Source organism: Oryx dammah, unplaced genomic scaffold (genome assembly GCF_014754425.2).
Source record: "Oryx dammah isolate SB20612 unplaced genomic scaffold, SCBI_Odam_1.1 HiC_scaffold_10, whole genome shotgun sequence".
NCBI lineage: Eukaryota > Metazoa > Chordata > Mammalia > Artiodactyla > Bovidae > Oryx > Oryx dammah.
The window spans coordinates 3,951,091-3,977,059 of record NW_024070194.1 but is presented as its reverse complement, the minus strand read 5'-3'; the positions used below and the strand labels follow the sequence as shown (position 1 = coordinate 3,977,059).

General features: G+C 47.5%; 1 protein-coding gene across 2 annotated transcripts in view; it reads right to left on the bottom strand.

The window, feature by feature from the left end:
- ATP9A (ATPase phospholipid transporting 9A (putative)) overlaps positions 1 to 25,969 on the bottom strand; it is a 100,596-nt gene that overhangs the window by 38,470 nt on the left and 36,157 nt on the right. Inside the window, exons 10-14 of one of the 2 annotated variants that reach the window (XM_040248141.1) lie at positions 25,202 to 25,278; positions 20,687 to 20,847; positions 20,308 to 20,450; positions 19,242 to 19,354; positions 8,173 to 8,385 (exon numbers count right to left, since the gene is read on the bottom strand). In XM_040248141.1, coding sequence (XP_040104075.1) covers positions 8,173 to 8,385; positions 19,242 to 19,354; positions 20,308 to 20,450; positions 20,687 to 20,847; positions 25,202 to 25,278 — 707 coding nt within the window. The remainder of the gene's footprint in view (positions 1 to 8,172; positions 8,386 to 19,241; positions 19,355 to 20,307; positions 20,451 to 20,686; positions 20,848 to 25,201; positions 25,279 to 25,969) is intronic. The other variant, XM_040248142.1, reaches the window with a different exon arrangement.

Genomic DNA, 25,969 nt, shown 5'->3' with positions numbered 1-25,969 from the left:
CATGTGAAACGTAAGAACACGCACAAATCCGCTATCTGATTTATTAATAAAAGGGTTCTTTGGTGGCCTTCAATCAGATAAACAGTCAGGCTTACAAAGAGTGGCCAGTCTGCCTGAGGCCAGCCTTTCAGGATTATAAATGTATCCACAGACCTAGGGTGTTCTTTACTGAAGAAATACGTTTCATAAAACCACCATATGACCCAGCAATCCCACTACAGGGCATACGCCCTGAAAAACCGTAATTGAAAAAGACACATATACCTCAATATTCACTGCAGCACTGTTTACAACAGCCAGGACAAGGAAGCAACCCAGATGTCCATCGAAAGACAAACAGATAAAGAAGTTATGGTACATATATATACAATGGAATATTATGCAGCCATTAAAAGGAACGTAAAATGTGAGTCAGTACTAATGAGGTGGATGAACTTAGAGTCTATTATACAGAGTGAAGTAAGTCAGAAAGAAACAAATACCATATATTAAAGCACACACATGGAATTTAGAAAAACGGTACTCCTGATGAACCTCTTTGCGGGGCAGGAATAGAGACTCAGACACAGAGAAGAGGCCTGAGGACACAGCAGGGGCAGGAGAGGGCAGGCTGAACCGAGAGAGCTGCACTGAAATACACACAGCATCGCACGCCAACCAGAGAGCTACTGGGAAGTCACCGCACAACACGAGGCGCTCAACCCGAGGCCCTGTGGCAGCCCGGAGGGGTGGGATGCAGTGGGGGGCAGGAGGGGGGTTCAAGAGGGAGGGGACATATAAATACCTGTGGCTTATTCATGGTGACGTATCGCAGAAACCAGTGCAACACCGGAAAGCACTTATCCTCCAAAAATAAATTAAAAAAAAAAACCAAATAGGTTCCAAAGTGTGCCACACAGTGGCTGCAGGGTTGACTGTCAACAGGAATAGGGCAGGCAGTGGACTGGGGCAGGGCAGGCCACCGGGGTGGTGTGGGGGGGTGCACCTGGGGAAACAGAGGCAGCAGCCACCCCACTCAGCTCACTGCTGCCAGGCGAAAGCGGACTCAGTCTTTCCAGGTTCTGATCTTTCTCAGGAGAAGCTGACTCTTACAGAACGCTAAGTGATTTTTAAAGTTTGCTGATTTAAAAAAAAAAAAAAAAACCATCATGGAGCCAGCAACGTTTAAGAATCAGTGGACAGGCAGTATCCCTGGGGGTCCAGGAGTAAAGACTAAGGTCACGCTGCAGGGGATGCGGGTTTAATAGCTGGTCACCACGTACTGCGGCTAAAACATTTTTTTCACAAAGAATCAGCAATCAAGGTAGCAGAATAAAGGGCCACTCCCTGATCTACATTTCCTTGATCTTATACTCAAAATTCAGCCTCCTATCACTTAACTCTGATGAATATCTGAGAAGGAAGGGTGGCATCCCCTCCGTTAAAATTTAGCCATTCAGAAATGACTATTTACTCAGTCCACGCTGGCCCAAACTAACACGCTACAGGACAGAACTTTCACATGTCTGTCCACGGATGAGCTCAAACCAAACAGGCTAATACGACACTTTTCTAGTGTCCCCCACAGCCCCACGGTCCTGCCTTTTACACAGGACCCCTCTCTTCTGAGCAACCGAACTCCTATTTCAAGATTCCAGCCCAACGGTTAATAAATGACACTGACGGAGGGTTTTTATCAAGTTCCCGACCACTGTTCTCTGACGTCACCCTCGGGCCCGAGCGCCTGGCAACGTGATGGTGGAGCTCCATCAGCCTCCCAAGCCACTCTGCGTCAACACTCCATGCTCCCCCCGGGCACGCATCTGAATGCTGGCATTGTCCACGGCCTGGGGCCGAGATGCAGGCACCAGGAGGCGTTCAGGAGAGACAGGGATGTAGTCCTGGAGGGAAGGGGAAAAAAGCCTCAAGGCTGCAATCAGACTGGGAGGTTGCCAGCCCCTCCTCAAGGCCACAAGCTTCCCTTTCCCTATAGCTTTTCTCCTCACTCTTTGCAACAGGGCTAAGAAAACATGAAATGAGACAACTGGGACCTTTCGTGCACGCTGCGATGTGCAGAGGGACTGAATATGCAAGGCCCTCCATCACGACATTATTCATGACGACCAAAACAGGGGCCCACCTAAATGTCATGCTTGGGAGACAGGAAAAATAATCTGTGCTGTATCTCAGCAGTCACTAAGAATCTTCCCATCATAGGCGGTTACTGGAAAGGGACAATGCAAGGGAACAAGTCAAGGTCGTTGAACTTATAAGGTATATATATACACACACATACCAGAGAGAGGTAGCAAATATATATATATATATGCACACACATACAAGAGAGAGGTAGCAAAAACATCAAAATGTTTTTGGCTTTTTAAAAATTTTTTTCTTTTTCTATAAAAAGCGCTTGCTACTGTTTTCTTTTAGATATATAATTTATTTCCGGCTGTGCTGGGTCTTCATTGCTGCACAGGTTTTCTCTCGTTGCAAAGAGCAGGGCTTACTCTCGAGTAGCGGTACTTCGGTGGTTTCTCTTGTCACAAAGCCAGGCTCTGGAGTACAGGCTCAGCAGTTGGGGTGCACGGGCTTCGTCGTTCCCCAGCATGGGGGATCTTCTCGGATCAAAGACTGAACCCCTGTCTCCCGCACTGGCAGGCAGATTCCTTACCACTGAGCCGGCAGGGAAGCCCTGCTGCTCTAATAAAGAGTGTGTGCTCAGTTGCTTCAGTCGTGTGTGACTCTGCGACCCCAAGGATTGTAGCCCGCCAGGCTCCTCTGTCCATGGGATTCTCCAGGCAAGACCGGAGTGAGGAACAAAAAGTAAAATCCACTCTAGAGCAGCTGTACCTTCCACTGCATACCCCTCTGTTACGTCACCCCATTACTCCCAGCCCCTGACATTTCAATGGACGCAGGGATGCTCTCCATCTCCGGAGTCTGTAGAAGCCCCCTCCACTGCACCCCACCTCTGATGGTGCCAAACGTCCTCGAAAGGATGGGATGTGGTCAGGGCGGAATTCTCCCCAGCAGACTTCATCCATTTCACTTCCCCGGGGAGTCACTGTACCGGAGCAGGGGAGGGCGCTGCCCCCAGGCTGTAATCAATAGCTGAATAAAGACACTTCAAGGCTTCCCAGGCGGAATGCACACAGGAAACAAATTTAGGAAATCCTGCTTTCTGTTACAGGAAATGAATCCTGGGCCAACTGGTAGGAATTACTCCAGCAGCTCCGAAGTAAAACGGATACTGGCTTCTGTATGTATTCCATCAACTGACCTTGCCCGCACCAGTGAGGCTTTATTGATATAGAATTTCAAAGGTGGGATTCTAGACCCCGCTGCTCCTACATGGAATCCCAAAGAGATCTGGAAACAGGACGTCCTTCTGAAAGATTTCATTGGCAACAGATTCGGCCAACTTTCTGTCAGATGGTCTATTTACATAAACGGATTTCTGTTTTGAGGTATGCATCTTTTGAAGTAGTTTAAAAGGTTGGTGGGGAAAATATTAACAGTGGTTACACCTTTTAGTTGGGGCTTCCCTGGTGGCTCAGTGGTAAAGAATCCACCTGCCAATGCAGGAGACTTGGGTTCAGTCCCTGATCTGGGAAGATTCCCTGGAGAAGGAAATGGCAACCCACTCCAGTGTTCTTGCCTGGATAATCCCATGAACGGAGGAGCCTGGTGGGCTATAGACCATGGAGTCAAAAATAGCTAGACACAACTTGGCAACAGAACAACACACCTTTAGTTAGTAGGGTTTTGGCTTACCTTTTTTCTTCTCTACATTTTCATGTATTCTATCATAAACCTGAAATCATTGAGTAGTAAAAAAATAAAAGTCACGGGGAAAAGGAAACCAAGAAAGTAACACTGACCTCTATGAAGACACCAAAGACCAAAAGAAAATATCTTTAAAAAAAGAAACACTATTCAGAATCTTAGCAAACCAGAACAAATCTGAATCCAAAGGGGATTAACGGACAGCAGAGATAAAGGGCTCTTCTCTTTAACAAAGAAGGAGTGAGAAGCACACAGCATTCCATGGAAGATTTACCTTTGTGGAAAAACCTTTGCACAGCCCTAAAACAAATATATCAAAGTTCAGCAGGAACCAGGAGTGCGGCAGGCATTAAAGACCATCACAGATGCATGTCAATAGTCAACAGGAGCCCAGAGGCAGACGTGCTCGTCCAACCACCAACATTTGGAACCTGTACGAATTTAAATTCTACCGAATACCCACAAGCTACTGGTTCCCAGTCCACAACGGATCAAGACTCTGGTCCTTTCTCACATGGACCATTCAGTGGTGTCATCCTCCCATTCCCAAATGGAAAAGCAAGATCAAGCAGACAGACGCCGGTGAAGAAACGATGCCAAATGTGACAAGCTTCTGGTTCCAGGACAGACGTCCCAAGAGACCAGTAGACTCATCCATCCCTACAGTCCCTCCCTCCTCTTCTCTTTCTGCACACAATTCCCATCTCAAAATGTGGCCAAGGGCTACCACATTTTTCACTCCTAAAAAGCCTGGTTCAGATATCAGTGGTCACAGATCAACTGGGCCTCACAATTTGAGCTCTTCCACAAATACCAAACAGACGGAAGGAGGAATCTCCCAGGGGACCCATTCCGTTGCCCCAGAGAAGGAAGGAGAAAGGACTTCATGGGGAAAGATGCACCAAAGTGTCCTTTCTGACCTTTGGAGAAGATTCCTGTTGTTTCCCTCGACCACATCAACCACCGGGCTCACTGATGTTCTCAGAGGGGTCCAGACTTTGAAAACACATGAATGAGTTTCAGCCTGAATTCCTTCCTTCCCAGGAACAGTTCAGCCGAATGGGGCATAGGAGAAAAGCCTGCTTCTGTTAGGGGAAGCACACTGAAAGGCCCCACCCTGACCAGGCACCATAGGTAACCATCTGCAGGAGACAGGAGGGCCTAGTAAGGAACATGGAACTAACAAGCTAGCACCTACCGGAGGAGTTCAGGAAAGGCCCAAAGGGGACGCCACGTGGCCCACCACCTCCCAGAACCCTTCTCGCTGGCAGCCACTTTGGCTGAGCAATAGATGTGCTACCAGAAAGGACACTAAGTCAGGGCGATTGGCCAGAAAAAACCTGGAAACGAATCCCATCACCATAAAACCCGAGGCTGGGAGCCACATGGCGGAGCAGTTCTCCTGGTTCCCTTACCCTCCTGCTCTCTACTGGGGTGCCCCTTCCCAATAAAGTCTCCAGCATGTCTGTCTCTTCAGACAGTTCTTTTCTGAGTGTTAGACAAGAGCCCGCTCTCAGGCCCTGGAAGAGGCTTCCTTCCTGCAACATTTCCTTTGACTCCACCTTCCAAGGCTTTTGTCTACAATTTGTTCAACCACACGCTTTACCAGGAGGCTGAAGGCTGAGCCAGCAAGAGCAGGCGCTGCCTGGGTCCAACCTCTGGTGCTCACCAGCTATGCAATGTTGGCCAAGTTGCTTACCCTCTCTGTGCATCCGTCTCCTCATCTGTAAATCAAAAATCATGGTAGAAACCACTTCCCAACACTGTTGGAAGCATTAAATAGTAATAGTCACTGACATGGTTCAGACGGGAAAGAAGCCACCTACAATGTGGGAGACCAGGGTTCGATCCCTAAGTCAGGAAGATCCCCTGGAGAAGGGAATGGCAACCCACTCCAGTACTCTTGCTTGGAGAATTCCATGGACGGAGGAGCCTGGTGGGCTACAGTCCATGGGATCACGAAGAGTCAGATATGACTGAGTAACTAATACTTTTAGCACTTTCCCAAAGCTGTTGTAAGCATTAAATAATAATAGAGTCAGTTTCACACAATTCCAGGTGCGTGGTAAATGTCAACTGTCATTGATGTTGTTCAGTAACCCAGTCGTGTCCAACTTTTTGTGATTCCACGGACTGCAGCACACCAGCCTTCCCTGTCACTCGCCATCTCCCGAAGTGTGCCCAAGTTCACGGCCACTGCATCAGTGATACCATCCAGCCGCCTATCTCATCCTCTGACGCCCTCTTCTCCTTCTGCCCTCGATCCTTCCCAGCATCGGGGGCTTTTCCAATGTGTCAGCTGTCATCACATACATATTTAAAAAAAAAAAAAAAACTTCATGTGCCACAGAAGTTCCTCCCTCCTTCTTGAAATTAATAATAATAGTTGGGATTCCCTGCAACGCTGGTGGAAGAGTAAAATGGTTAAAAAAAAAAAAAAATCCCGGAAAGCGCTCTCGTATTTACATAAACACATTCATTCAGTTTGACCTGTGGGATTTATTGACCATTTACTAAAAGCCTCACAACACCCTCTTGTGGGTCCCATGCCACAGATCCACCGTGAAGATAAGAAACCTGCCCAGGTGTGGAGCTGGGAACCCAGGATCCACGTGCTCAACTGTCTCACTCCAGCTGTCCCTACGGACGTGGCCTGGTGTCTCGTTTAAGGTAGACTCCTAGTGCCTGGCCCATGGGAGGCCCTCAAAGATACCTGGCGAAATCATGAACCCAGTTATACCATTTCTACAAACATCAGGTGCAAGGATGCCCATCAGAAATGTTTCCAACTACTACTGCTTGAAATTAAGGCATAATCTAAATTCCAGAAATATGAGCACAGTTAAAAGATGTTATGGTCCACTCGTGGGCAGTAAATCTGAAGAACCGTATTCTAATAATATCCAACAAAATTTAGAAACAGGCATGATAAAATATTAAGTGAAAAAAGGATGCAAAACCCTTGCCAAAACTAAAATTCTCATTTTTTTTAAAGAAAAAAACACATTAAGACCTAGTAGAGGGGCTATATTTCAAATTAATGAAAATCGATATCTTGCGGTGTCTAAAAATGGTTTAGTGAAAGGTTTAGCAGAAAAGTAAAAGAATCTGGGCTCTGAAAACAAACTCTGGTTAAAGCCCTCACCCTGTCAACCAGGGGGCTGGTGTTAAGTCAGTCATAGAAAACGGCGACTTCACTCGGAAGAAAAGTTTTCTAGGGGACACCACCTTAGCCAAGAAACCTACGTTAGAATCTCTGAGAGTGGGACACGCCAACATCGTGTGACTCCAGATACTGAGGCCAGTGCCAGAAACACGTAACCTGAGGCAACATCATATGCAAAGCTCAGATGGACACACACAACCTGAAGGACACGCTGTAAAACCAAGGTCAAACATACAGTTAACATGACCCAGTAACCCCTCTCCTATACGCACACTGAGGGAAATGAACACACATGTCCACACAAAAACCTGGACACAGATGTTCACAGAAAAACATATATAAGCATTCCACAGGTCCAAAAATCAAATAACAGATAAACAGAACACAGTATTATCCATTCGAAAGCATACTATTCATTCAAAACAAGGCATGAAGTATTGATACACATCACTACATGGATTAATCTTGAAAACATATGCGAAGTGAAAGAAATGAGGCAGAAAATGAGACACAGTGGATGTTTCCATTTGCATGCAATGTCCAGAACAGGCCAGTCTACTGAGACAGAAGGAAGGTCAGGGCTTGCCAGGGGCTGTGGGGAGGAATGGTGGGGGTCTGTGGGAAGACTGGCATGGAGGGCTTCCTTTTGGGGTGGTGAAAATGTACTAAAGTCGACTGTGGTGGGGACTTCCCTGGTGGTCCAGGGGTTAAGAATCCACCTTCCAATGCAGGGGACACAGGTTCGATCCCTGGTCGGGGAACTAAGGTCCCACATGCTGTTGGGCAACTAAGCCCACAAGCGGCAACGACTGGGTCCAAGCACCCTGACAAAGACCCTGTGCAGCCGAAATAAATAAAAATTCACTAATCAATTAAATAAAACAACTGTGGTGAGGTTGCAGAATGCCACGAAAATACCATTAAAATAAAAAACACTGAGCTGTATTTCTGTTAAACGGGCAACTGCATGCTATGTGGATTATATCAATAAAGCTTTATGAAGGAATGTGGTTCTTTAAGGGACCTGTGTCCCGTGTGCTGGCCGTCTGAACCACACAGATTTCTTGCTCTTCCCTGATTTATGATGCATCTCAAGGTCAAGACTGCTCCTTCCGGAGGAAGGGCGGGGCCTTTAGGGACCCAGCATCAACCCGGCTCCGGCTCCAGCTCCCGCCCCCCGCGACAGGCGGCTCCACCCAGCGCAGCTGCGCGGCGGGCCGGGCGTGCGCGCGGCTTACCTCGTCCGGGCTGGACGCCTGGTACACGCGGCAGGAGTCCTCGTACTGCTTCTCGGCTTCGGCCTGGTCAGTGACGCCGTTGGACTCGTACACGGGGGTGACGTTGTGGCAGAGCGCGATGGCCTTGACCGCTTCGTGCACGCGGCTGCTCATGGTCCGCCGCACCTTGGTGGTCGGCGCGGAGCCCTTCTGAGCCGGCGGGTCCTGGGGCTGCTGCGGAAGAGGAAAGCAGCGAGGAGGACCAGGACACGGAGGGGCCTCCGGGGAAGGGAGGGGCCTCCACGGGAGGAAGCGTCGGGCGGACTCGCAGCTTCCCTCCCGCCTGCTCTAGCACGTGCCACCCTAGGGGCGCGGGGATCCAGTCGCTGGGGCTCAGCCAAAATCGACAAACACAAAATAAACAGGAAGAAATGACAGTCCAGGGTATGTGGGCGAGTCCATCCGGGAACGCTGGGTGGTGTCGGGGGCTCCGCTACACTGCCAGCCAAGCTGGTGTTTCAGACCAGGGCTCCGGACCTCAGCACTGCTGACATCTGGGGCTTCCCTGGGGGCTCAGTGGTAAAGAATCTGCCTGCCAATGCAGGAGACCCAAGTTCGATCCGTGGGTCAGGAAGATCCCCTGGAAAAGGAAATGGCAACCCACTCCAGTATTCCTGCCTGGGGAATCCCATGGACAGAGGAGCCTGGCGGGCCACAGTCCATGGGGTTGGTTGCAAAAGAGATGGACATGACTGAGCGACTAAACGGCAACTGCTGCCACTTGAGAAGGAGAATTCTCTATTGGGGCGGGGCCGGGGCCGGGGAGGGGGGCGGATACTGCGTGTAGCAGATGCGTAGCAGATGCTTAGCAGCTTCTCTGCTCCATCTTCTAGACTCCAGAAACAACCCCAGGTGTCACAGGAGAACAAACAAAAAATGTCTTCAGAGGTTGCCAAATGCCCTGTGGAGACCAAAATCCTGCCCAGTTTAGAGCCACCGTTTTACCTGTACATTCCTCGCAGTTTAAAATGGAAGACAACCTCAACAGGGCTCTAGGGGCGACAAGCATCCCAGGGCAGGGCAGGGAGAACAGTAAGGACACACTGCAAAATGGTACCAGACATCCACTCAAGGTCGATTTTCAAGAGTTAACTGAAGTGTGCTCAAGCTCTGCCTTCGGCACCAACCAAGGACCCTAATTCTCATCTAAGAAGCAGCTGCCCGGCTTACACAGCCCTCATCCACCTCTTCACTATACCTTTCAGCACATGGCTTGTCCTCTTAATGGGTTCAGTCTTGGGGGAAAGGTTTTGAACAACACGGTAAAAAGAAAAGCAGAGACGTTACTTTGTCAGCAAAGGTCTGTCCAGTCAAAGCTATGGTTTTTCCAGTGGTCGTGTATGGATGTGAGAGTTGGACTGTGAAGAAAGCTGAGTGCTGAAGAATTGATGTATTTGAACTGTGGTGTTGGAGAAGACTCTTCAGAGTCCCTTGGACTGCAAGGAGATCCAACCAGTCCATCCTAAAGGAGATCTGTCCTGGGTGTTCACTGGAAGGACTGATGTTGAAGCTGAAATTCCAATACTTTGGCCACCTGATGCGAAGAGCTGACTCATTGGAAAAGACCCTGATGCTAGGAAAGATTGAGAGGAGGAGGAGAAGGGGACGACAGAGGATCAGATGGCTGGATGGCATCACCGACTCAATGGACATGGGTTTGGGTGGACTCCAGGAGCTGGTGATGGACAGGGAGCCCTGGCGTACTGCGGTTCATGGGGTCGCAAAGAATAGGACACAACTGAGCTTCTGAACTGAACTGAACTGAACTGAAGGTTAGAAATCTGAGTCTGATACTCAAGTAGGTGTCAACAGCTGTGTGACCTCAAGCAAGCTGTGTGACCATCTGCCCTCTGGGCCTCAGCTTCCTGCCAATGAGAGGAGTGGGCTAGGGGCTGGTTTTCAACCCACATGTGGAGTAGAGGAACCCCAAGAAACGCACTCAGCAGCATCACACGTGGAGGACAAGCAGTCCCATCCCCACCTGTGTACCGTCGGCTACCATGAAGGCTCTGCTTTCAAGAATGGGTTCTACTGCTTTGCTCTGTGCTGTGCTGAGTTGCTCTATTGCCTTAAAGTATAACAAAAAATTAAGGCCACTAGAAAGAGACCACTTGTCAGCAGTCTATGAGCTAGTGGCCAGTAAACCTCAGATCCCCCCCATGGCCCACCTGACCAGCCTCTCTCCAAGCTCCATTTCCTGCCTCAGGGCCTTGCTCTTGCTGTTCCCACTGCCTGGAACACCGATTCCCACACCTTTGCAGAGTTAGCTCGTTCCACTTCATTATTCAGGCTCCAAATTCAACGTCGCCTCCTCAGAGATGCCTTCCCCGACCCCCTAACTGGCTCTGCCTCGGGTGCCTGCCCCACTGGGAGCCACGCTTCCATGGGACCATGTGTGCCTCTGTCTTCACTGACTAAAACTGGTTTGTTTACCTGATAATTCTCCTGTTAGATTGTGAGCACAGAGAGCTTGTCTACTGAACTCTAGTACCAAGGGCAGGAGATAACTTGCCTCCGATATCTGTCGAACAAACAACTTAATTTTCCTGAGATAATGGTGAGAAGTCCTCATCTGACACCCCTCACCCCCGCAATTTTTAAGAAGAAATAAATATCAAATTGACCAACATCGGTTCCAGATTTTAAGCCACAATTTAGGACAAAAGACTTATCATAGCCTCCCTACCTCCACAACTGAGTCTCGGAAGCGAGAGATGTTTATGAGTTACTGAACAGTACGTTCCATTAAAAACATATTTTATCCAACAGAGGAGAAGCGATCTGATCTTTTAGAATGAATCATGTTTTATACCCATGAACACATGGTTGCCCAAAATAGAGAACAGATGGGTTATGAGAAACAAGAAAAGACTTTCATTTAATTTTTTAATACTATTTTTAGCAGTGGCATCAGACTGCTCAGGTAATTAGACAATTACTAAATTATTCTGGTCACACAGGCACACACACACTGCTCTGGCTTCCTGCTCTGTTAACCTCTGGTGTCAAGAGGACACGGGTTTCACTTCCAGGCCAAAGGGCGCTGCGTGGTAACAATAATTAGAGTCATATATCAGAACTACAGTTTAAATGATTCATTATTTGCCGAGTGCTTTTACTTATAAAGAATTTAACTCTAAAATTATAACGAGGACTGAAGATTTACAGAAAGGTCCCCTCTCGTAGTGAGGCTAAATCAAGAATTTTTTTTTCAAAGTTCTGTAATTTATGTTCTGGCCATGGACGCGTGTCTTCATTTTTTTGCCCACATTCCTCAGCACCTGGACCAAATTATTATTTACCATTAGGAGCAATAACAAGACCTTTGACAAAGTAATTGCTCTGGCTGGCAAGTTTTAGCAACAGTGGGTTTGAAGGGAAGGCTGAATTAAGGGTATCTTTCACAAACCTTTGGGTTTTAGAAGCAATCTGATTATGTCTACAGGAGTCAGATACTTCCACTAATATTTTAAATGTGGGTTAACACAGAGCCCTGGGGCTTTGCATTCCAGGTGAAACCACTGCAGAGCAAAGCAAAAAGAGAAACACAGCCCAGATTTTTGCAAAGACCCCACTCTCAGATCAAGGAACTAGTTGACAGTAAACTAGAAGATGACGGTGACTGAGTCAGACCAGCGTCACAAGCAACTGATTTGCTGCCTCCATGTTCCCTCTGAAATTGATACGTATCCCCCTTTACTACCAAGATCGTTTTGGCCTGTCTCAGGTCAGATTTGGAGAGGGAAATGGCAACCCACTCCTGTGTTCTTGCCTGGAGAATCCCATGGACAGAGGAGCCTGGCAGGCCATGGTCCGTGGGATCTCAGAGTCGGACATGACTGAAGCGACTGAACACACACACACTACTAAGATGTTTCAGGGAAGATGGGTCATAACCACTGATTCAATTTGCAAATAAAAGGCTCACCCACGCCCCAAGTGGTGATACACACATACCAGGAAGGCACTGGTCACTGCGAGGGGTCCGGCCAGTGTTTGTACCAGGGCCGGTTGTTAAGCATCCTCACGGTGCCCACATGGAAAAGTTTCACATTGTACAGTGTTATCTCCAGCCTCCCCCCGCCCCCAGAGGCCCTTTAACCTACACACATTTCTTCTTACTTAAAAAATACCAAGGGAAAATAAAAACAGATGTGGTATCCACAGAGGCAGGTTACGGCCCTTTCTGCCCTGGGGGGGGAACCACCGGTCCTCTTAAGGAGGGGAGGACATGCTAGGCCCTCGTGAGGTCAGAAGTCGGGTGAAGAATCAAGCTCTCCGCACACACAGGCCCCTGCCTCAGGCCCAGGGTGGGTGTCCCGCACCGTGGGGTGTCTCGGTCATTCCATGCCACCTCAGCAAACAAATGAGACTTGAGACTCCATGAAAAAAAAAGAGGCCTCCGTTTCTCGTTAATAATCCACAGCAAAGGTACTTCCTGATGAGAACCCCAGCCTATATTTCAGGAAAGAGTAATACAAAAATTAAATGCTCGGTCACCATGAATATCCACCTTCTCTTACCCACCTTCTTTCCAAATGCAGTGAAAACACTGCCACTTATGAACATTCATAAGATAACAAACACCACAAATGGGTTGCAACTGCTTAAAAGTGCACTGTTGAAGAGAAGGAATTCCTGTTTCAATAGGTCCACTTCACTCCCCAAATAAAGCTCAGAGCTGATAACTCATTAGCCTCAAAGGGCCACTCTTCTAGAGACAGGCTCAGAGCTACAACTTCCAAAGGAATCAACTGACTTACAGGCTAAGGGACTGAATAAATACATTTACTACGTAATAGCCGGGCTTCCCTACTGGCTCAGAGTGTAAAGAATGGGCCTGCAATGTGGGAAAGCGGGTTCGATCCCTGGGTCGGGAAGATCCCCTGGAGAAGGGAATGGCTACCCACTCCAGTATTCTGGCCTGGAGAATCCCATGGACAGAGGAGCCTGGTGGGCTACAGTCCATGGGGTCACAAAGAGTCAGACACGACTAAGCAACTAACACTTACTATGTAACACTACACACCTTTCTGTATGACAAAGGCAACACATTTCCGTTTGTTAACACAGGGGCTCTCAGCTTGGGAGATTCTGCCCTCCCCCTTGGGCAGTGTCTGGAGATACGTGGGGTTGTCACAGAGAGCAGGGGGCGTGTGCTACACGCAGCTAGATAGTGGAGGGCACGGACGTTGCTAGACATCCTACAATGCACAGGCTGGCCCCCACAACAAAGAATGATCCCGCCCATGACATCATCACAGCAAGGCTGGGAACCAGACACACACCCATTGCTGCCACAAAACCAGGGTCAGGACAGTGAGACCAACCTGTGCAAGTGCTGAACTGGAGCCTGTCAACCTAAGATTTGAATTCCTTACCTTCGTTTTGAGGTTTTATAATATTGCATTACAATACGATTTGTCTCAATGACTGCGTTTTTGGCCATCTCAATGAATTTTCCTTCCTAGGTCCATTCCTCACTCTACCCCTATCTGACCCTGTTATAAAACCATTCAAAAGGATCATAATTATGACATGTGTGGGAAAAAAAGGAAGCTGGACAGTGTTATTCTAACAGTGGGTCTTAATCAGAAATGCTTTTCTGAATAACCAGGAAAGATTTTAAGAAATCTATATATATATGCCCAGGTCCTGGTCACTTAAAGAATACAGTAGGGCCCAGGCATATGTTCATATTTTTCAATTCTACACGTAATTTTGATCCTCAGCTCTAGTTTAAAAGAATTACAAAAATATAATGACTTCTTGTTGGAAAGAAAAAAGAACCAGAGAGAGAGAGAAACACGGTAGACATCTCCACAGACGCGCAAAGGCAGACAAATGGCGTTTTATACAGTCGGGTGTTAACACCGTAATCTCTGACTGATGTGAATACAGGTGATCTCAATGTTTTTTCTTTGCACGGATCCATATTATTTATCTTTTCTGTAGCCAAAAAAAAAAAAAAAAAAAGCATCCTAAGAAAGGATTAGAATTCTTTTTTAATGACTAAAAAACAAAGTAAGCTCTGTGTCCCAGAGAAAAACACACGAGTAAAGAGTCTTCCCTGAGAAAACATAACCTTCTCTGTGCTCCCTATGGATGCAGAAGGCAAGAGGGGTTAGTGCGCACTGACAGCCAAGTACATCCCGCGCACGTCTTGTGCAGAAAGTAAGTCACAAACTCACACACTCCTCAACATACTCATTAAACAGAACAGGAAATAATTGCTCAGTAAAGTCCAACTCTACCAAGTCCTACAACAGTATCAGAGACAAACTATTAAGTGAAAAATCACAGTTCACAGATCAAAATACGTGTGATAAGGTGAACAATGTTTTTTTTTTTAAAAATAAGAATGTACCATATAAAATAGCCTAGAAGAACACTCAGAAGCACTGGTCTTGGTGTTCTCTGACAAAGGACACCACGTGGCTTCCAATTCCCATAGTCATTATTTTTCTCAGACACATATATCAATAAAAGGTAAAGATACTTCCACTTGCCAGAGTAAAATAAAATAGATGATTCCATATTCCAGGCAATATACAGACTAGTCATCTCAAATATTCTGACCGTGTTGAGAAAAAAAATTAAGTAGCTTCCCCACGAATGTATCCAAGTTGTATACATACTGTCCTGTGCACTGAGAAACAGCAAAAGATTATAAGACGACGGGACAAAAAGAAGAGAGCATATTCCACAGAGTTAGCTAAAAGTTCAAAATAACGTATGCTGAGGATTATAGATTTAAAATTATAATTATTTAAAATTACAGATTCGAACTGTCATATCTGTTTGTCATAAAGGAGCATGAAGTGTTGACACACGCTGCAACGTGGAAAACCTTGGAGATGTTACGCCAAGTGAAACAAGCCAGGTGCAAAAGGTGCTGACTGATTCCAGGCATCTGTGATGTCCAGAACAGGCAGACCCACAGAGACAAAAAGGAGACGGGTGGTTGCCAGGAGGTGGGGAACGGTGGGAGTCTAAGAGACAGGGAGGGTCCCTCTCTGGAGTGGGGAAAACAGTCTGAAATCAGATAGCAGTGGTGACTGCAGAACATTGAGAATATACTAATAAACGCTGACCTGTACACTTAAGAGGATAAATGTTATGGTTTGGGAACCATCTCTCAATTTTTTAAAGGTGTCAGTAAGTAAATCAATAAGCCAGAGGAAAAATCATCACGTCTCCCTAGCCTGTCATGGGTTTCCCTCATAATGTGCTGGCCATTTCTTTGTGGTTTGCTTGGGCCTGTATTAATCATCCGGAGTTTCCCCGCAGGAATCTTGTAAAACCACCTGCCTTCTTTATGAGGTTAATTTAGTTAAACAACATCCCTAAAACCAGTCACCTAGACACTCATAAAACACAGTCTGTATTCCAATGTTTCGAAAATAAACAATCGCAGAATTCTGACTCCTTCTGCAGGACACTTCAAGGACCGTCCTGACAAATGTTCGTCTGATAAATCGAGGGAGGGTCCCAGGGTCAATCTTCGTGCTCTTAATAAGGTTTAAATTTTGCTTTAATTTTGAAGATGAAACTGAAGTGTGTGTGAACACTCAAATCTTTCCTTCTTGCACCTCCATGGGTCACCTTGCACCCTCTGTTTTGGAGTTCACAGATCTAGAACAGCGGTATTCTGAAAAATAACGGCCGACCTTAGATTTATAGTGGGCTTCCCAGGTGGCGCGGCGAAAAAGAATCCCCCTGCCAATGCAGAAAATGTGGGTTTGATCCCTGGTTCGGGAAGATCCCCTGGAGAAGGAAATGCAGCCCACTCCAGTATTCCTGCCTGGGAAACCCCAGGGACAGAGAAGCCTGGCGGGCTACAGTCCATGGGGGTCACAAAAGGATCAGACACGGCTGAGCAACTAGATAACAATTATATTCAAGGTAGCTCTAGCGCCTCTGTTGCCCTTTGGAATCACCTGGTTCACCGGTTAAAATTTTAAGTCCAGCCACCACTCCTAGAGATTCTGACTCGGTCCCCAGCCATCTCACCCAGGAGTTCCAAACGCTGTATTTAGGAGACACTGTTATAAACATCCTATTATTAAACTCTAAAGGGCAGATGGATGGCTGTAACAGGCTCAGGAGAATCCCACTGGGGGGGTGGGTACGGTGTAAGATTGGATTGTGGGGATGATTCCACAACTCTGTAAATTTACTTGAAAAAAGCATTAAATAGTACATTTAACATCACTAAATGTTATGGTATGTATGTTATACTTCAATAGAGCTGTAAAAAAAAAAAAAAAAAAACACACACAGGAAAGGCTTCATACTTGTCCTCACGAAAGAATCTGTGTGTTTACTGTGGGCTTTCCGCTGTCCAGAGAGAAGGGTGCAGATGGCCTCCTGGGGGAGGGGGTGTCCACACCAGCCCCAGCCTCTTCCCATCACACCCCGTTCTTTTAAACCCAAGGCCAGGATGGGCAAGTCAATTTATGAGCCTCTGCTAAGGAAGGGTGCTAAGAGTTCACGGTAAAAAAGGCTGTTTTCTGACTCTCAGCACTTGACAGAGAGGCTTATCTGCACCCCCCCAAAAATGGGCCACAAAGCTGAACCAGACAAACATCCTGAGAAAGGGTGGCTTCCGTCAATACCGCAAGCTCTTAAAAATACCACCAGGATGGGCAGCGGTGTGCCTCCCGCTAGGGCATGTACTGCAGTGCACGACGCCGTCTAACATAACCGTCGGCAGACCGGCACCGCTGACACGGGGCTCCGAGGGAGGCGGGACCCGGCCAGGGGCTGACAAGCGTGACGATCCACACGGTGACCCCTTCGGGGGAGTCCGGAGGGCACTGGGTTGGGGGGGATCAGAGGGGAGACTACTCCAAGAGACAGAAGTGACGTGGCTCCCCCTGGCCGGGAAGCTGCAGGCCGTGGTGAGCGGGAGGAGAGGCTGAACCACGGGAGAGGGTGGGGAGGGGATGCAGGCCACGCTGGACGCCACGGACCCCACCGCCAGGACCAGGGCGGGCAGGAGCGAAGGAGGGAAACCCTGCAGGGTCTCTGCAGACAGCCAGGCAAGGGAGAGTGCAGCTTCTGCCTAGTGAGCCAGAGGGGAAGACAACCAAAGCCGAGCGGGTGGTCTGAGGGGCAGGCCTGTGACTGCAGGCAGGTGGCCACGGGGCAGGAAGCAGGGGCCTTTCCCAAACCCCTGGATGGAGCTCAGAGGACAAAGGGGCACGGTGCTTACAAAGACGAGAATGACTCTGAGCACAAATGGGGATGCAGGGAGAAGGATGGGATGTGGGTACACTGCCCTCCTGACCTGTGAGCAGGGATGCCAAGGATTCCAGGCTAAAGCTCCAGGTCGGGTCGAGGCAGACACGGGGGCCATCAGCTGTGACAGGGCGGCAGAAGCTGGCAGAGAGGGAAGCCCCCTAGAGAGTGACACACAGAGCCCAGCACAGACTCCCCGACACGACGCTGGAAGACGGGTCAGACAGAGGGGGAAAGCAACCGGGGTGGGCTGTGGCTTCTCCTCCCAGCCCAATCGCGTCCTTGTGATTTTCTAACAGTCTTAAAGTCCATCTTTGAAAAAGGTCCATGGATCCATTTAGAGTCAAGCCACGATGAGCACACAGGCAGCCAGCAGAATGGCAGGTGCTTTGTGCTGGCTGTAGGTAATGACTGGACGTAGATCGAGCGAGCTGCTCTTCACGTAAAACCCACCCTCGCTTCAGACTCTGTTCCCTGCCCTGCCGCGTTCAGGAGACGCCCCAGAAATCCAGGTGTGCCAGCTGGCAAATGTCCCAGAAAATTAAAATGTTGACTCTGATTGTGCTGCTGAGCATTTAGAGAGTCCATCTCTGATCTTTACGCAAAAATACATTTTTAACTGGCCTTCTGACTACGGAATCAGTATCTACTTGGACAAATTCAAGCAAAATACAGCCTCTTTATTCTCTTGTCCTTAGTGTCATAACCCCGTAGCTGATCTAATGCAATCTATGTTAGCTCTGGGTGTGTTTTCAGAATTTCCAAGGGAATTGCTTGTTTATCATCTTTCCTTTAACACACAGAAGTACATCTGAATGAGCCAGAATCTCTAGGGTATCAGGCCCAAGCCAATGTCTTTTGTTTTGTTTTTGTTCTGTTTGTTTTTTAAAACATCATGAGGAATTCTGATGAACAGTCAAGGTGGGACCCACTGGTCTAACAGCTTAGGACTCTTAGGACACTTACAAGTAATATCTTTCTCTTAAAAAAAAAAAAAAATGACTGGTTTCGAAAAATCTTATGGGGGGGCTAGAAAACCAGGAGCAGATAAGTTGATAGCCCTTTCTGATAATTTCTTCCACGAGATTGCTGAGTTGAAAAGAGATGAGGAACTAAAGCTCATCAGTTACACCGTGATTATGTCACAAAGCCGTCCATTAACTACTGATTGCTTTTGCTCATAACTGGGGAAAAGTAAAAAGTAAACATGTCTATAAGCTTGAAGGAGAACCATCACGTTCTAGAGCTTTTTCTGCTGCTGCTGCTGCTAAGTCGCTTCAGTCGTGTCCGACTCTGTGCAACCCCATGGACGGCAGCCCACCAGGCTCCCCCGTCCCTGGGATCCTCCAGGCAAGAACACTGGAGTGGGCTGCCACTGCCTTCTCTGTTTCCGGTACTAGTTACTGGCAAATAGTTTTTCTTCCCTGTTCCCCCTATCATTCATAAGTCGTAGGTCAGTAGATCAACCCTTGGGATGAGGAAGATGGGAAAAACTTCAGCTGCAGGTTTATTCAAAATATGAAGAACCAGTGATTGCCAGGGGCTTGGAAGGAAAGGTAGGTTGGGGGAAGCAAGGAGTGACTGCTCATGGGTATGGCAGTTCTTTTTCGGGTGATGAAGACAAAAACAGATTGTGGCGAGGGTTACACAACTCTGAGTATTCAAAACAACCCACTGAGTTGCACACATTTAATGGGTGAATCATATGGTATTATGAATTCTTCCCAATAGAGATGCTAGTAAATATTTTGAAAAATCACTTTGGGTATCAAAACAGAAGGCTTTACCTGGGTATAAATGCTAAAAATGTGGCTTTGAACTTCATCCATTGAGTCGAGGCCATAGGCTACAGTGCCAAGATGGAGCCGTTTGAAAACCATCTCATTCTGGGTAAGAGTTCCTGAAACACAAAACAAGGAGTAACTGTGCCTACATCCTGAAGCTCTTATTACTATTAACAGTAACGAAAGTTGTTTGTTTTTGTTTTTTTGAGAGTTTACTCTATGTCACACACTGGTTTCAGCACTGCTTCTTCTGGAGTAGACACCTGTGATATTCTGTCAGCCTGGAATCCAAGAATTCTAAAAACAGAACCTTAGAGTTCCAGGGGAAATGATCAGCCTTGGTCCCTGGGATGGTCTAGAGAGAATGCCAGTCAGGGTGCCTGGCTCATTCCATTGGCCAAGAGGGCGGGACACGACATACATGAGGCCAATCAGATTCAATCTTGAAGGAATCAAAACCTTGACCAGACCGACGCACAGACAACAGCCGAGAAGAGTCAAGTCAAGAGACCATCCCAATACTGACACAGCCAGAACCTGCCTGGTTCTTCTTCCTGAAATCTAGCTTTGCTCTGCCTTCCCGGATCTTTGCAACAAATGCCCTTTTATCCCATGTTCACTAGATGGTAGAGATGAAGGTTGAACCCAGTCTCCCCACTTGCTCTCAACCACTACAACCACCTCGTAACTTGATAGGTGCTAAACTGTAAAGAGGCATTTTAAGATGTGGTTTCAAGGTCAGGACTTGAAGCCAGTCTGTCTGAGTTCCAAGCCGACTTCTGCCACTATATGCTTCTGAGAAGTCACATTAGCAAGTCACTTAATAACTCCAAACTCACAATATCAGGGGAGGATTAAGTGACTAGACAGAGACACCCAGACAGTGCTCTTCCACACGATTAGCACCAAGTGAGGCTTTCCTGCTATCATTGTCATGCCCGCCAGGAGTCTATCTTCCTCCAAAGATGAAGAGGATACAGGAACTGCAACACTCATCTCTAATACCTCCAGAAAGATAGTCCAAGCATCTTCTTTGACTCTGGATCCTGCCAGGGCCCCAGACACTCACCCGTCTTGTCTGTGAGTAGGTAGGAAATCCTCCCCAGCTGCTCAGGAATCGTGCTGGAGCGAACCACGGTCCCGGGGATTTTCGAGTCCCGGCGAATGACCCAGCTGTACACGATCTTGCCCATGTCCAGGTTCACACGCAGGCTGGGCAGAAAACCAGAGCACATGGGTTTACAGGACACACACAGAAAGCTGCTTGTATCTCAACACCGATTCTAAAACACACACCATGGGTGCCGTAACATCAGCACAAATGAGACCCCGCCTATTCCAGGTCATCCCTTTACAAAGGACCAACTCCTTCTCAAAACCACAAAAACACGACCTTCAGAGAGACAGAGACGCACAAACGCTGCGGCCCCAGCTTGCTCTCAGCGCACCTGATGGGGATGATGTTGGAGAACAAGAGAAGGAAGCGGATGATCTGGAGGTACCAACGCCCGGCGAAGTGCTGGAGGGCGACCATGACCAGGGACACCACCACCAGGGCTCCGAAGAGGATCTTCGTGAGGCCGTTCACCTCCAGGTCAAACAGGCCGATCTGCGGGACGGCACACAGACGGAAACTCACCACAAGCTGGTGCAGCCCACAGCCCACCCGCAGGGCTGGGCCCCCCCACCCCGGACACCTGCACTCTGGGTGAGACAGCAGGCTCTGTGGGTCCCCACAGCTTTGGGAGAGAACACTGGGTCCACGGAGTGACCGACATCCCAGGGACCTCACTGAATCTCATTTTGATTTTTTCTTAACAATTTAAAGATTTAGCATGGAAACTTAGAGGAAGGTTACTGCTGCCTCACTGGTGCTGTGCACTGCACGGCCTCAACTGTGCTCCCAGCGACCCGTGAAATGACCCAGCTCTACGCACTGGTTTTGTATTGCATGGAAATTCAGGGCATACACCACCAGTGGCATCTGATTTTTAGGTGATGCATTCCTGAACAGTATTATTTTAATGACTATATATTTATCTTAATACATGTTTTTTAAAAATGGAACCAGCCCATAAAACTCATCACTTTGTAGAAACACGGCCCCAGATAAGGCTAAAACCTCAAATAAGTGGCATTTATAGTTGTAATATAGTTGGATATATGTAATAAAGTTGGATATGTAATATAGTTGGAGTACAATATAAAGCAGAGCAAAGGCTAACAGAGTTTTAACAAGAGAATGCACTGGTCGTAGCAAACACCCTTTTCCAACAACACAAGAGAAGACTCCACCCATGGACATCACCAAATGGTCAATACCAAAATCAGACTGATTACACCGTTTGCAGCCAAAGATGGAGAAGCTCTATACAATCAGCAAAAACAAGACCACGAGGTGACGGGCTCAGATCATGAACTCCTTATTGCAAAACTCTGACTTAAACTGAAGAAAGTAGGGAAAACCACTAGACCATTCAGGTATGACCTAAACCAAATCCCTTACCATTATATAGTGGAAGTGACAAAGAGATTCAAGGGATTAGATCTGATAGACAGAGTGCCTGAAGAACTATGGATGGAGGTTAGTGACTGTAAAGGAGGCAGTGATCAAGAGCATTGCCAAGAAAAAGAAATGCAAAAAGGAAAAATGGCTGTCTGAGGAAGCCTTACAAATAGCTGAGAAAAGAAGAGAAGTGAAAGGCAAAGGAGAAAAGGAAAGATACACCCGGAGTTCCAAAGAATAGCAAGGAGAGATAAGAAAGCCTTCCTCAGTGATCAGTCCAAAGAAATAGAGGAAAACAATAGAACGGGAAAGACTAGAGATCTCTTCAAGAAAATCAGACATACCAAGGGAACATTTCATGCAAATATGGGCACAATAAAGGACAGAAATGGTATGAACCTAACATAAGAAGAAGACATTAAGAAAAGGTGGCAAGAATACACAGAAGTGTACAAAAAATATCTTCATGACCCAAATAACCACAATGAGCCAGACTCACCTAGAGCCAGACATCCTGGAATGTGAAGTCAAATGGGTCTTAGGAAGCATTAGTACGAACAAAGCTAGTAGACGTGATGGAATTCCAGTTGAGCTATTTCAAATCCTGAAAGATGATGCTGTGAAAGTGCTGCAGTCAATATGCCAGCAAATATGGAAAACTCAGCAGTGGCCACTGACCTGGAAAAGGTCAGTTTTCATTCCAATCCCAAAGAAAGGCAATGCCAAAGAATGTTCAAACTACCACACAATTGCACTCATCTCACACACTAGCAAAGTAACGCTCAAAATTCCCCAAGCCAGGCTTCAACAGTACATGAACCATGAACTTCTAGATGTTCAAGCTGGCTTTAGAAAGGGCAGAGAAACCAGAGATCAAATTGCCAACATTTGTTGGATTACAGAAAAAGCAAGAGAGTTCCAGAAAGACACCTACTTCTGCTTTACTGACCGTGCCAAAGCCTTTGACTGTCTGGATCACAATACACTGTGGAAAATTCTTCAAGAGACAGGAATACCAGACCACCTGACCTGCCTCCTGAGAAATCTGTATGCAGGTCAAGAAGCAACAGTTAGAACTGGTCATAGAACAGCAGACTGGTTCCAAATTGGGAAAGGAGTACGTCAAGGCTGTATATTGTCACCCTGCTTATTTAACTTATATGCAGAGTACATTATGTGAAATGCTAGGCTGGATGAAGCAAAAGCTGGAATGAAGATTGCTGGGAGAAATATCAATAACCTCAGATACACAGATGACACCACCTTTATGGCAGAAGCATAAGAGGAGCTAAAGAGCCTCTTGATGAAAGTGAAAGAGGAGAGTGAAAAAGCTAGCTAAAAACTCAATATTCAAAAACCTAAGATCATGACATCTGGTCCCATTAGTTCATGGCAACTAGATGGGGAAACAATGGAAACAGTGAGAACCTTTATTTTGGGGGGCTCCAAAATCACTGCAGATGGTGGCTACAGCCATGAAATTAAAAGACGCTTACTCCTTAGAAGAAAAGTTACGACCAACCTAGACAGCATATTATAAAGCAGAGACATTACTTTGCCGACAAAGGTCTGCCTAGTCAAAGCTATGGTTTTTCTAGTAGTCATGTATGGATGTGAGAGTTGGACTAGAAAGAAAGCTGAGCACCAAAGAATCAATGCTTTTGAACTGTGGTGTTGGAGAAGACTCTTGAGAGTCCCTTGGACTGCAAGGAAATCAAACCAGTCCATCCTAAAGGAAATCAGTCCTGAACAGTCATTAGAAGAACTGTTCCTGAAGCTGAGGTTCCAATACTTTTACCACCTGATGCGAAGAACTGATTCATTTGAAAAGACCCTGATGCTGGGAAAGATTGAAGGCAGGAGGAGAAGGGGACAACAGAGGATGAGATGGTTGGATGGCATTGCCAACTCGATGGAAATGAGTTTGAGTAAACTCCAGGAGTTGGTGATGGACAGGGAAGCCCGGCTTGCTGCCGTCCATGGGGTTGCAAACAGGCAGACATGACTGAGCGACGGAACTGAGCTGACAGATGTAATGATGGTGGTCTCAGGGACTGTAACGGTGAGGTGAAATGACTGGTATTTGTTCATGGTACTGACAAAGGAAATCATTCTGCAATATTCTGACGCTAAGAAACTGGAGGAGGGGTGGGGCTGGGCGGGCGGGTGGGTCGGGCGGGTCCTGTTGTGCTCAAGCAGTAACAGGGCCGTTAGGTCAACTCCCAGAGCTGACTCTGCGGGCTGTGCCAGAGCCAACAGCTCGGTGTGGGTTTGCATCCAGGTCTACGCAGCTTCGCCAGAGCATGGTGCTTCTCCAGGCCATTTGTCCTCTTGAGAAGAGGTAGCAGATGTGTGCTGACAGGCTGGTGTAAGGATTAAGAGTGATGTGGGTAGAGGGTGCTGTACTACGTGTGGCAGACAGTCAGGACTCAACTGTGGTGGTTTAGCTGCTAAATCACGTCTGACTCTTTGTGACCCCACAGACTGCAGCCCACCAGGCTCCTCTGTCCATGGGATTTCCTAGGCAGGAACTCTAGAGTAGGCTGCCATGCCCTTCTCCAGGGCATCCTTCCGACCCAGGGATCCAATCTGAGTCTCCGGCAATGGCAGGCAGATTCTTTACTACTGCGCCGCCTGGGGAGCCCCTCAGGACTCAATACTTCATTTTAAAACTTTTAAAATGTTATGTATTCGTACACAGGCAGTCCTTCTTTAACTGCAGAGAGCTCTGCAGATACCATGTTTTTCTACAAATTGAAGGTGTGTGGCAACCCTGTGTTGCCAGATAACTGTTAGTATTTCCTAGCAATAAAGTATTTTTAAATTAACGTATGTGCATTTCCTGATACAAGGCTTTTTCTGCACACTTTAACAGACTACAGAATAGTGTAAACGTAACTCACATGCACTGGGAGACCAAAACATTCACGTGGCTTGCTTTGTAGTGATATGCACTTGACGTGGTGGTCTGGAACCCAGCCATCTTCAAACACGTATGTGAATATGTGTTCATGTATTTTGTGTGTAAATAGATATATGGGCTTTGCAGGTCATGGCAAGGGTAAAGAACCTGCCTGGCAGTGCAGGAGACCAAGAGACACGAGTTCAGTCTCTGAATCGGGAAGATGCCCTGGAGGAGGGCCTGGCAACCCACTCCAGCATTCTTGCCTGGAGAATCCCATGGACAGAGGGGCCTCGTGGGTCACAGTCCATGGGGTCACAAAGAGTCAGACACAGCTGAAGTGACTTAACACAGCGTACACACACACACACACACACACACACACACACACTTATGCACAAACATGTACACAAAAAGTAAATTTATACAAATGAAGTCACACTTTTAGGGGTTCCTGTTTTTGAGTCTTGCTCCTCACCCCACCGACACCAATCATCAAAGCACATCAGTGAGAAAGTTCTGGCAAGAAAACACATGCTACCACTGTGTACACACCTTACTTCGAGGATTCGAGGTATTCATGACACTCCGGAGTTCTCTCCCCGTGTAAAGAACAACACCCACGACAGTACCTGAGATGAAGGGAACACAACCCAGAGAAATGTGAGTGCAGACAGGCAGGCTTGCAGAGGGTCTGACACGCCCGAGCACACCTCTTCTCAGTCCCAAGTCCGCAGCGTGAAAGTCCCCAAGTTTACACCAGGGCCAACCAACGTCCGTGTCCACACAGACAGCAGAAAAGCTCCCAGCCACATGTGGCCATTCACATTTACATTCAGTGAAAAAAAAAAGTGAAACACAGCCCCCATTTTCATTAGCCTCATTTCAGGCTCAAGAGCCCCAGAAGGGCAGCAGGGCATCCAGTTCAGTGAAGGCACAGGGCGTCCCCACTACTGCTGAAAGCGCCACTGGTCAGGCTTCCCTGTGGGTCCAGTGGAGAAGACCTGCCTGGCAACGCAGGGAACAGCAGCTCGATCGCAGGTCTGGGAAGATCCACACGCCGCGGGGCAGCTAAGCCCATGCCCCACCTCCTGAGCCAGCGCTCCAGAGCCTGCGTGCCTTAGCTGTGAGCTGGGTACACAGGGCCCACGCACGGCAACGAGGGGAGCTGAGGCAACAGGAAGCCCACTCTCTGCAACTAGAGAGAGTCCAACTACAGCAATGAAGGTCCAGTGCACCCAAAATAAATATAAATTAATAATTTAAAAAAAAAAGCACCACTGGGCATTGCTGGCCTGTGGCCCTGGCCGCCTCGGAGAACAG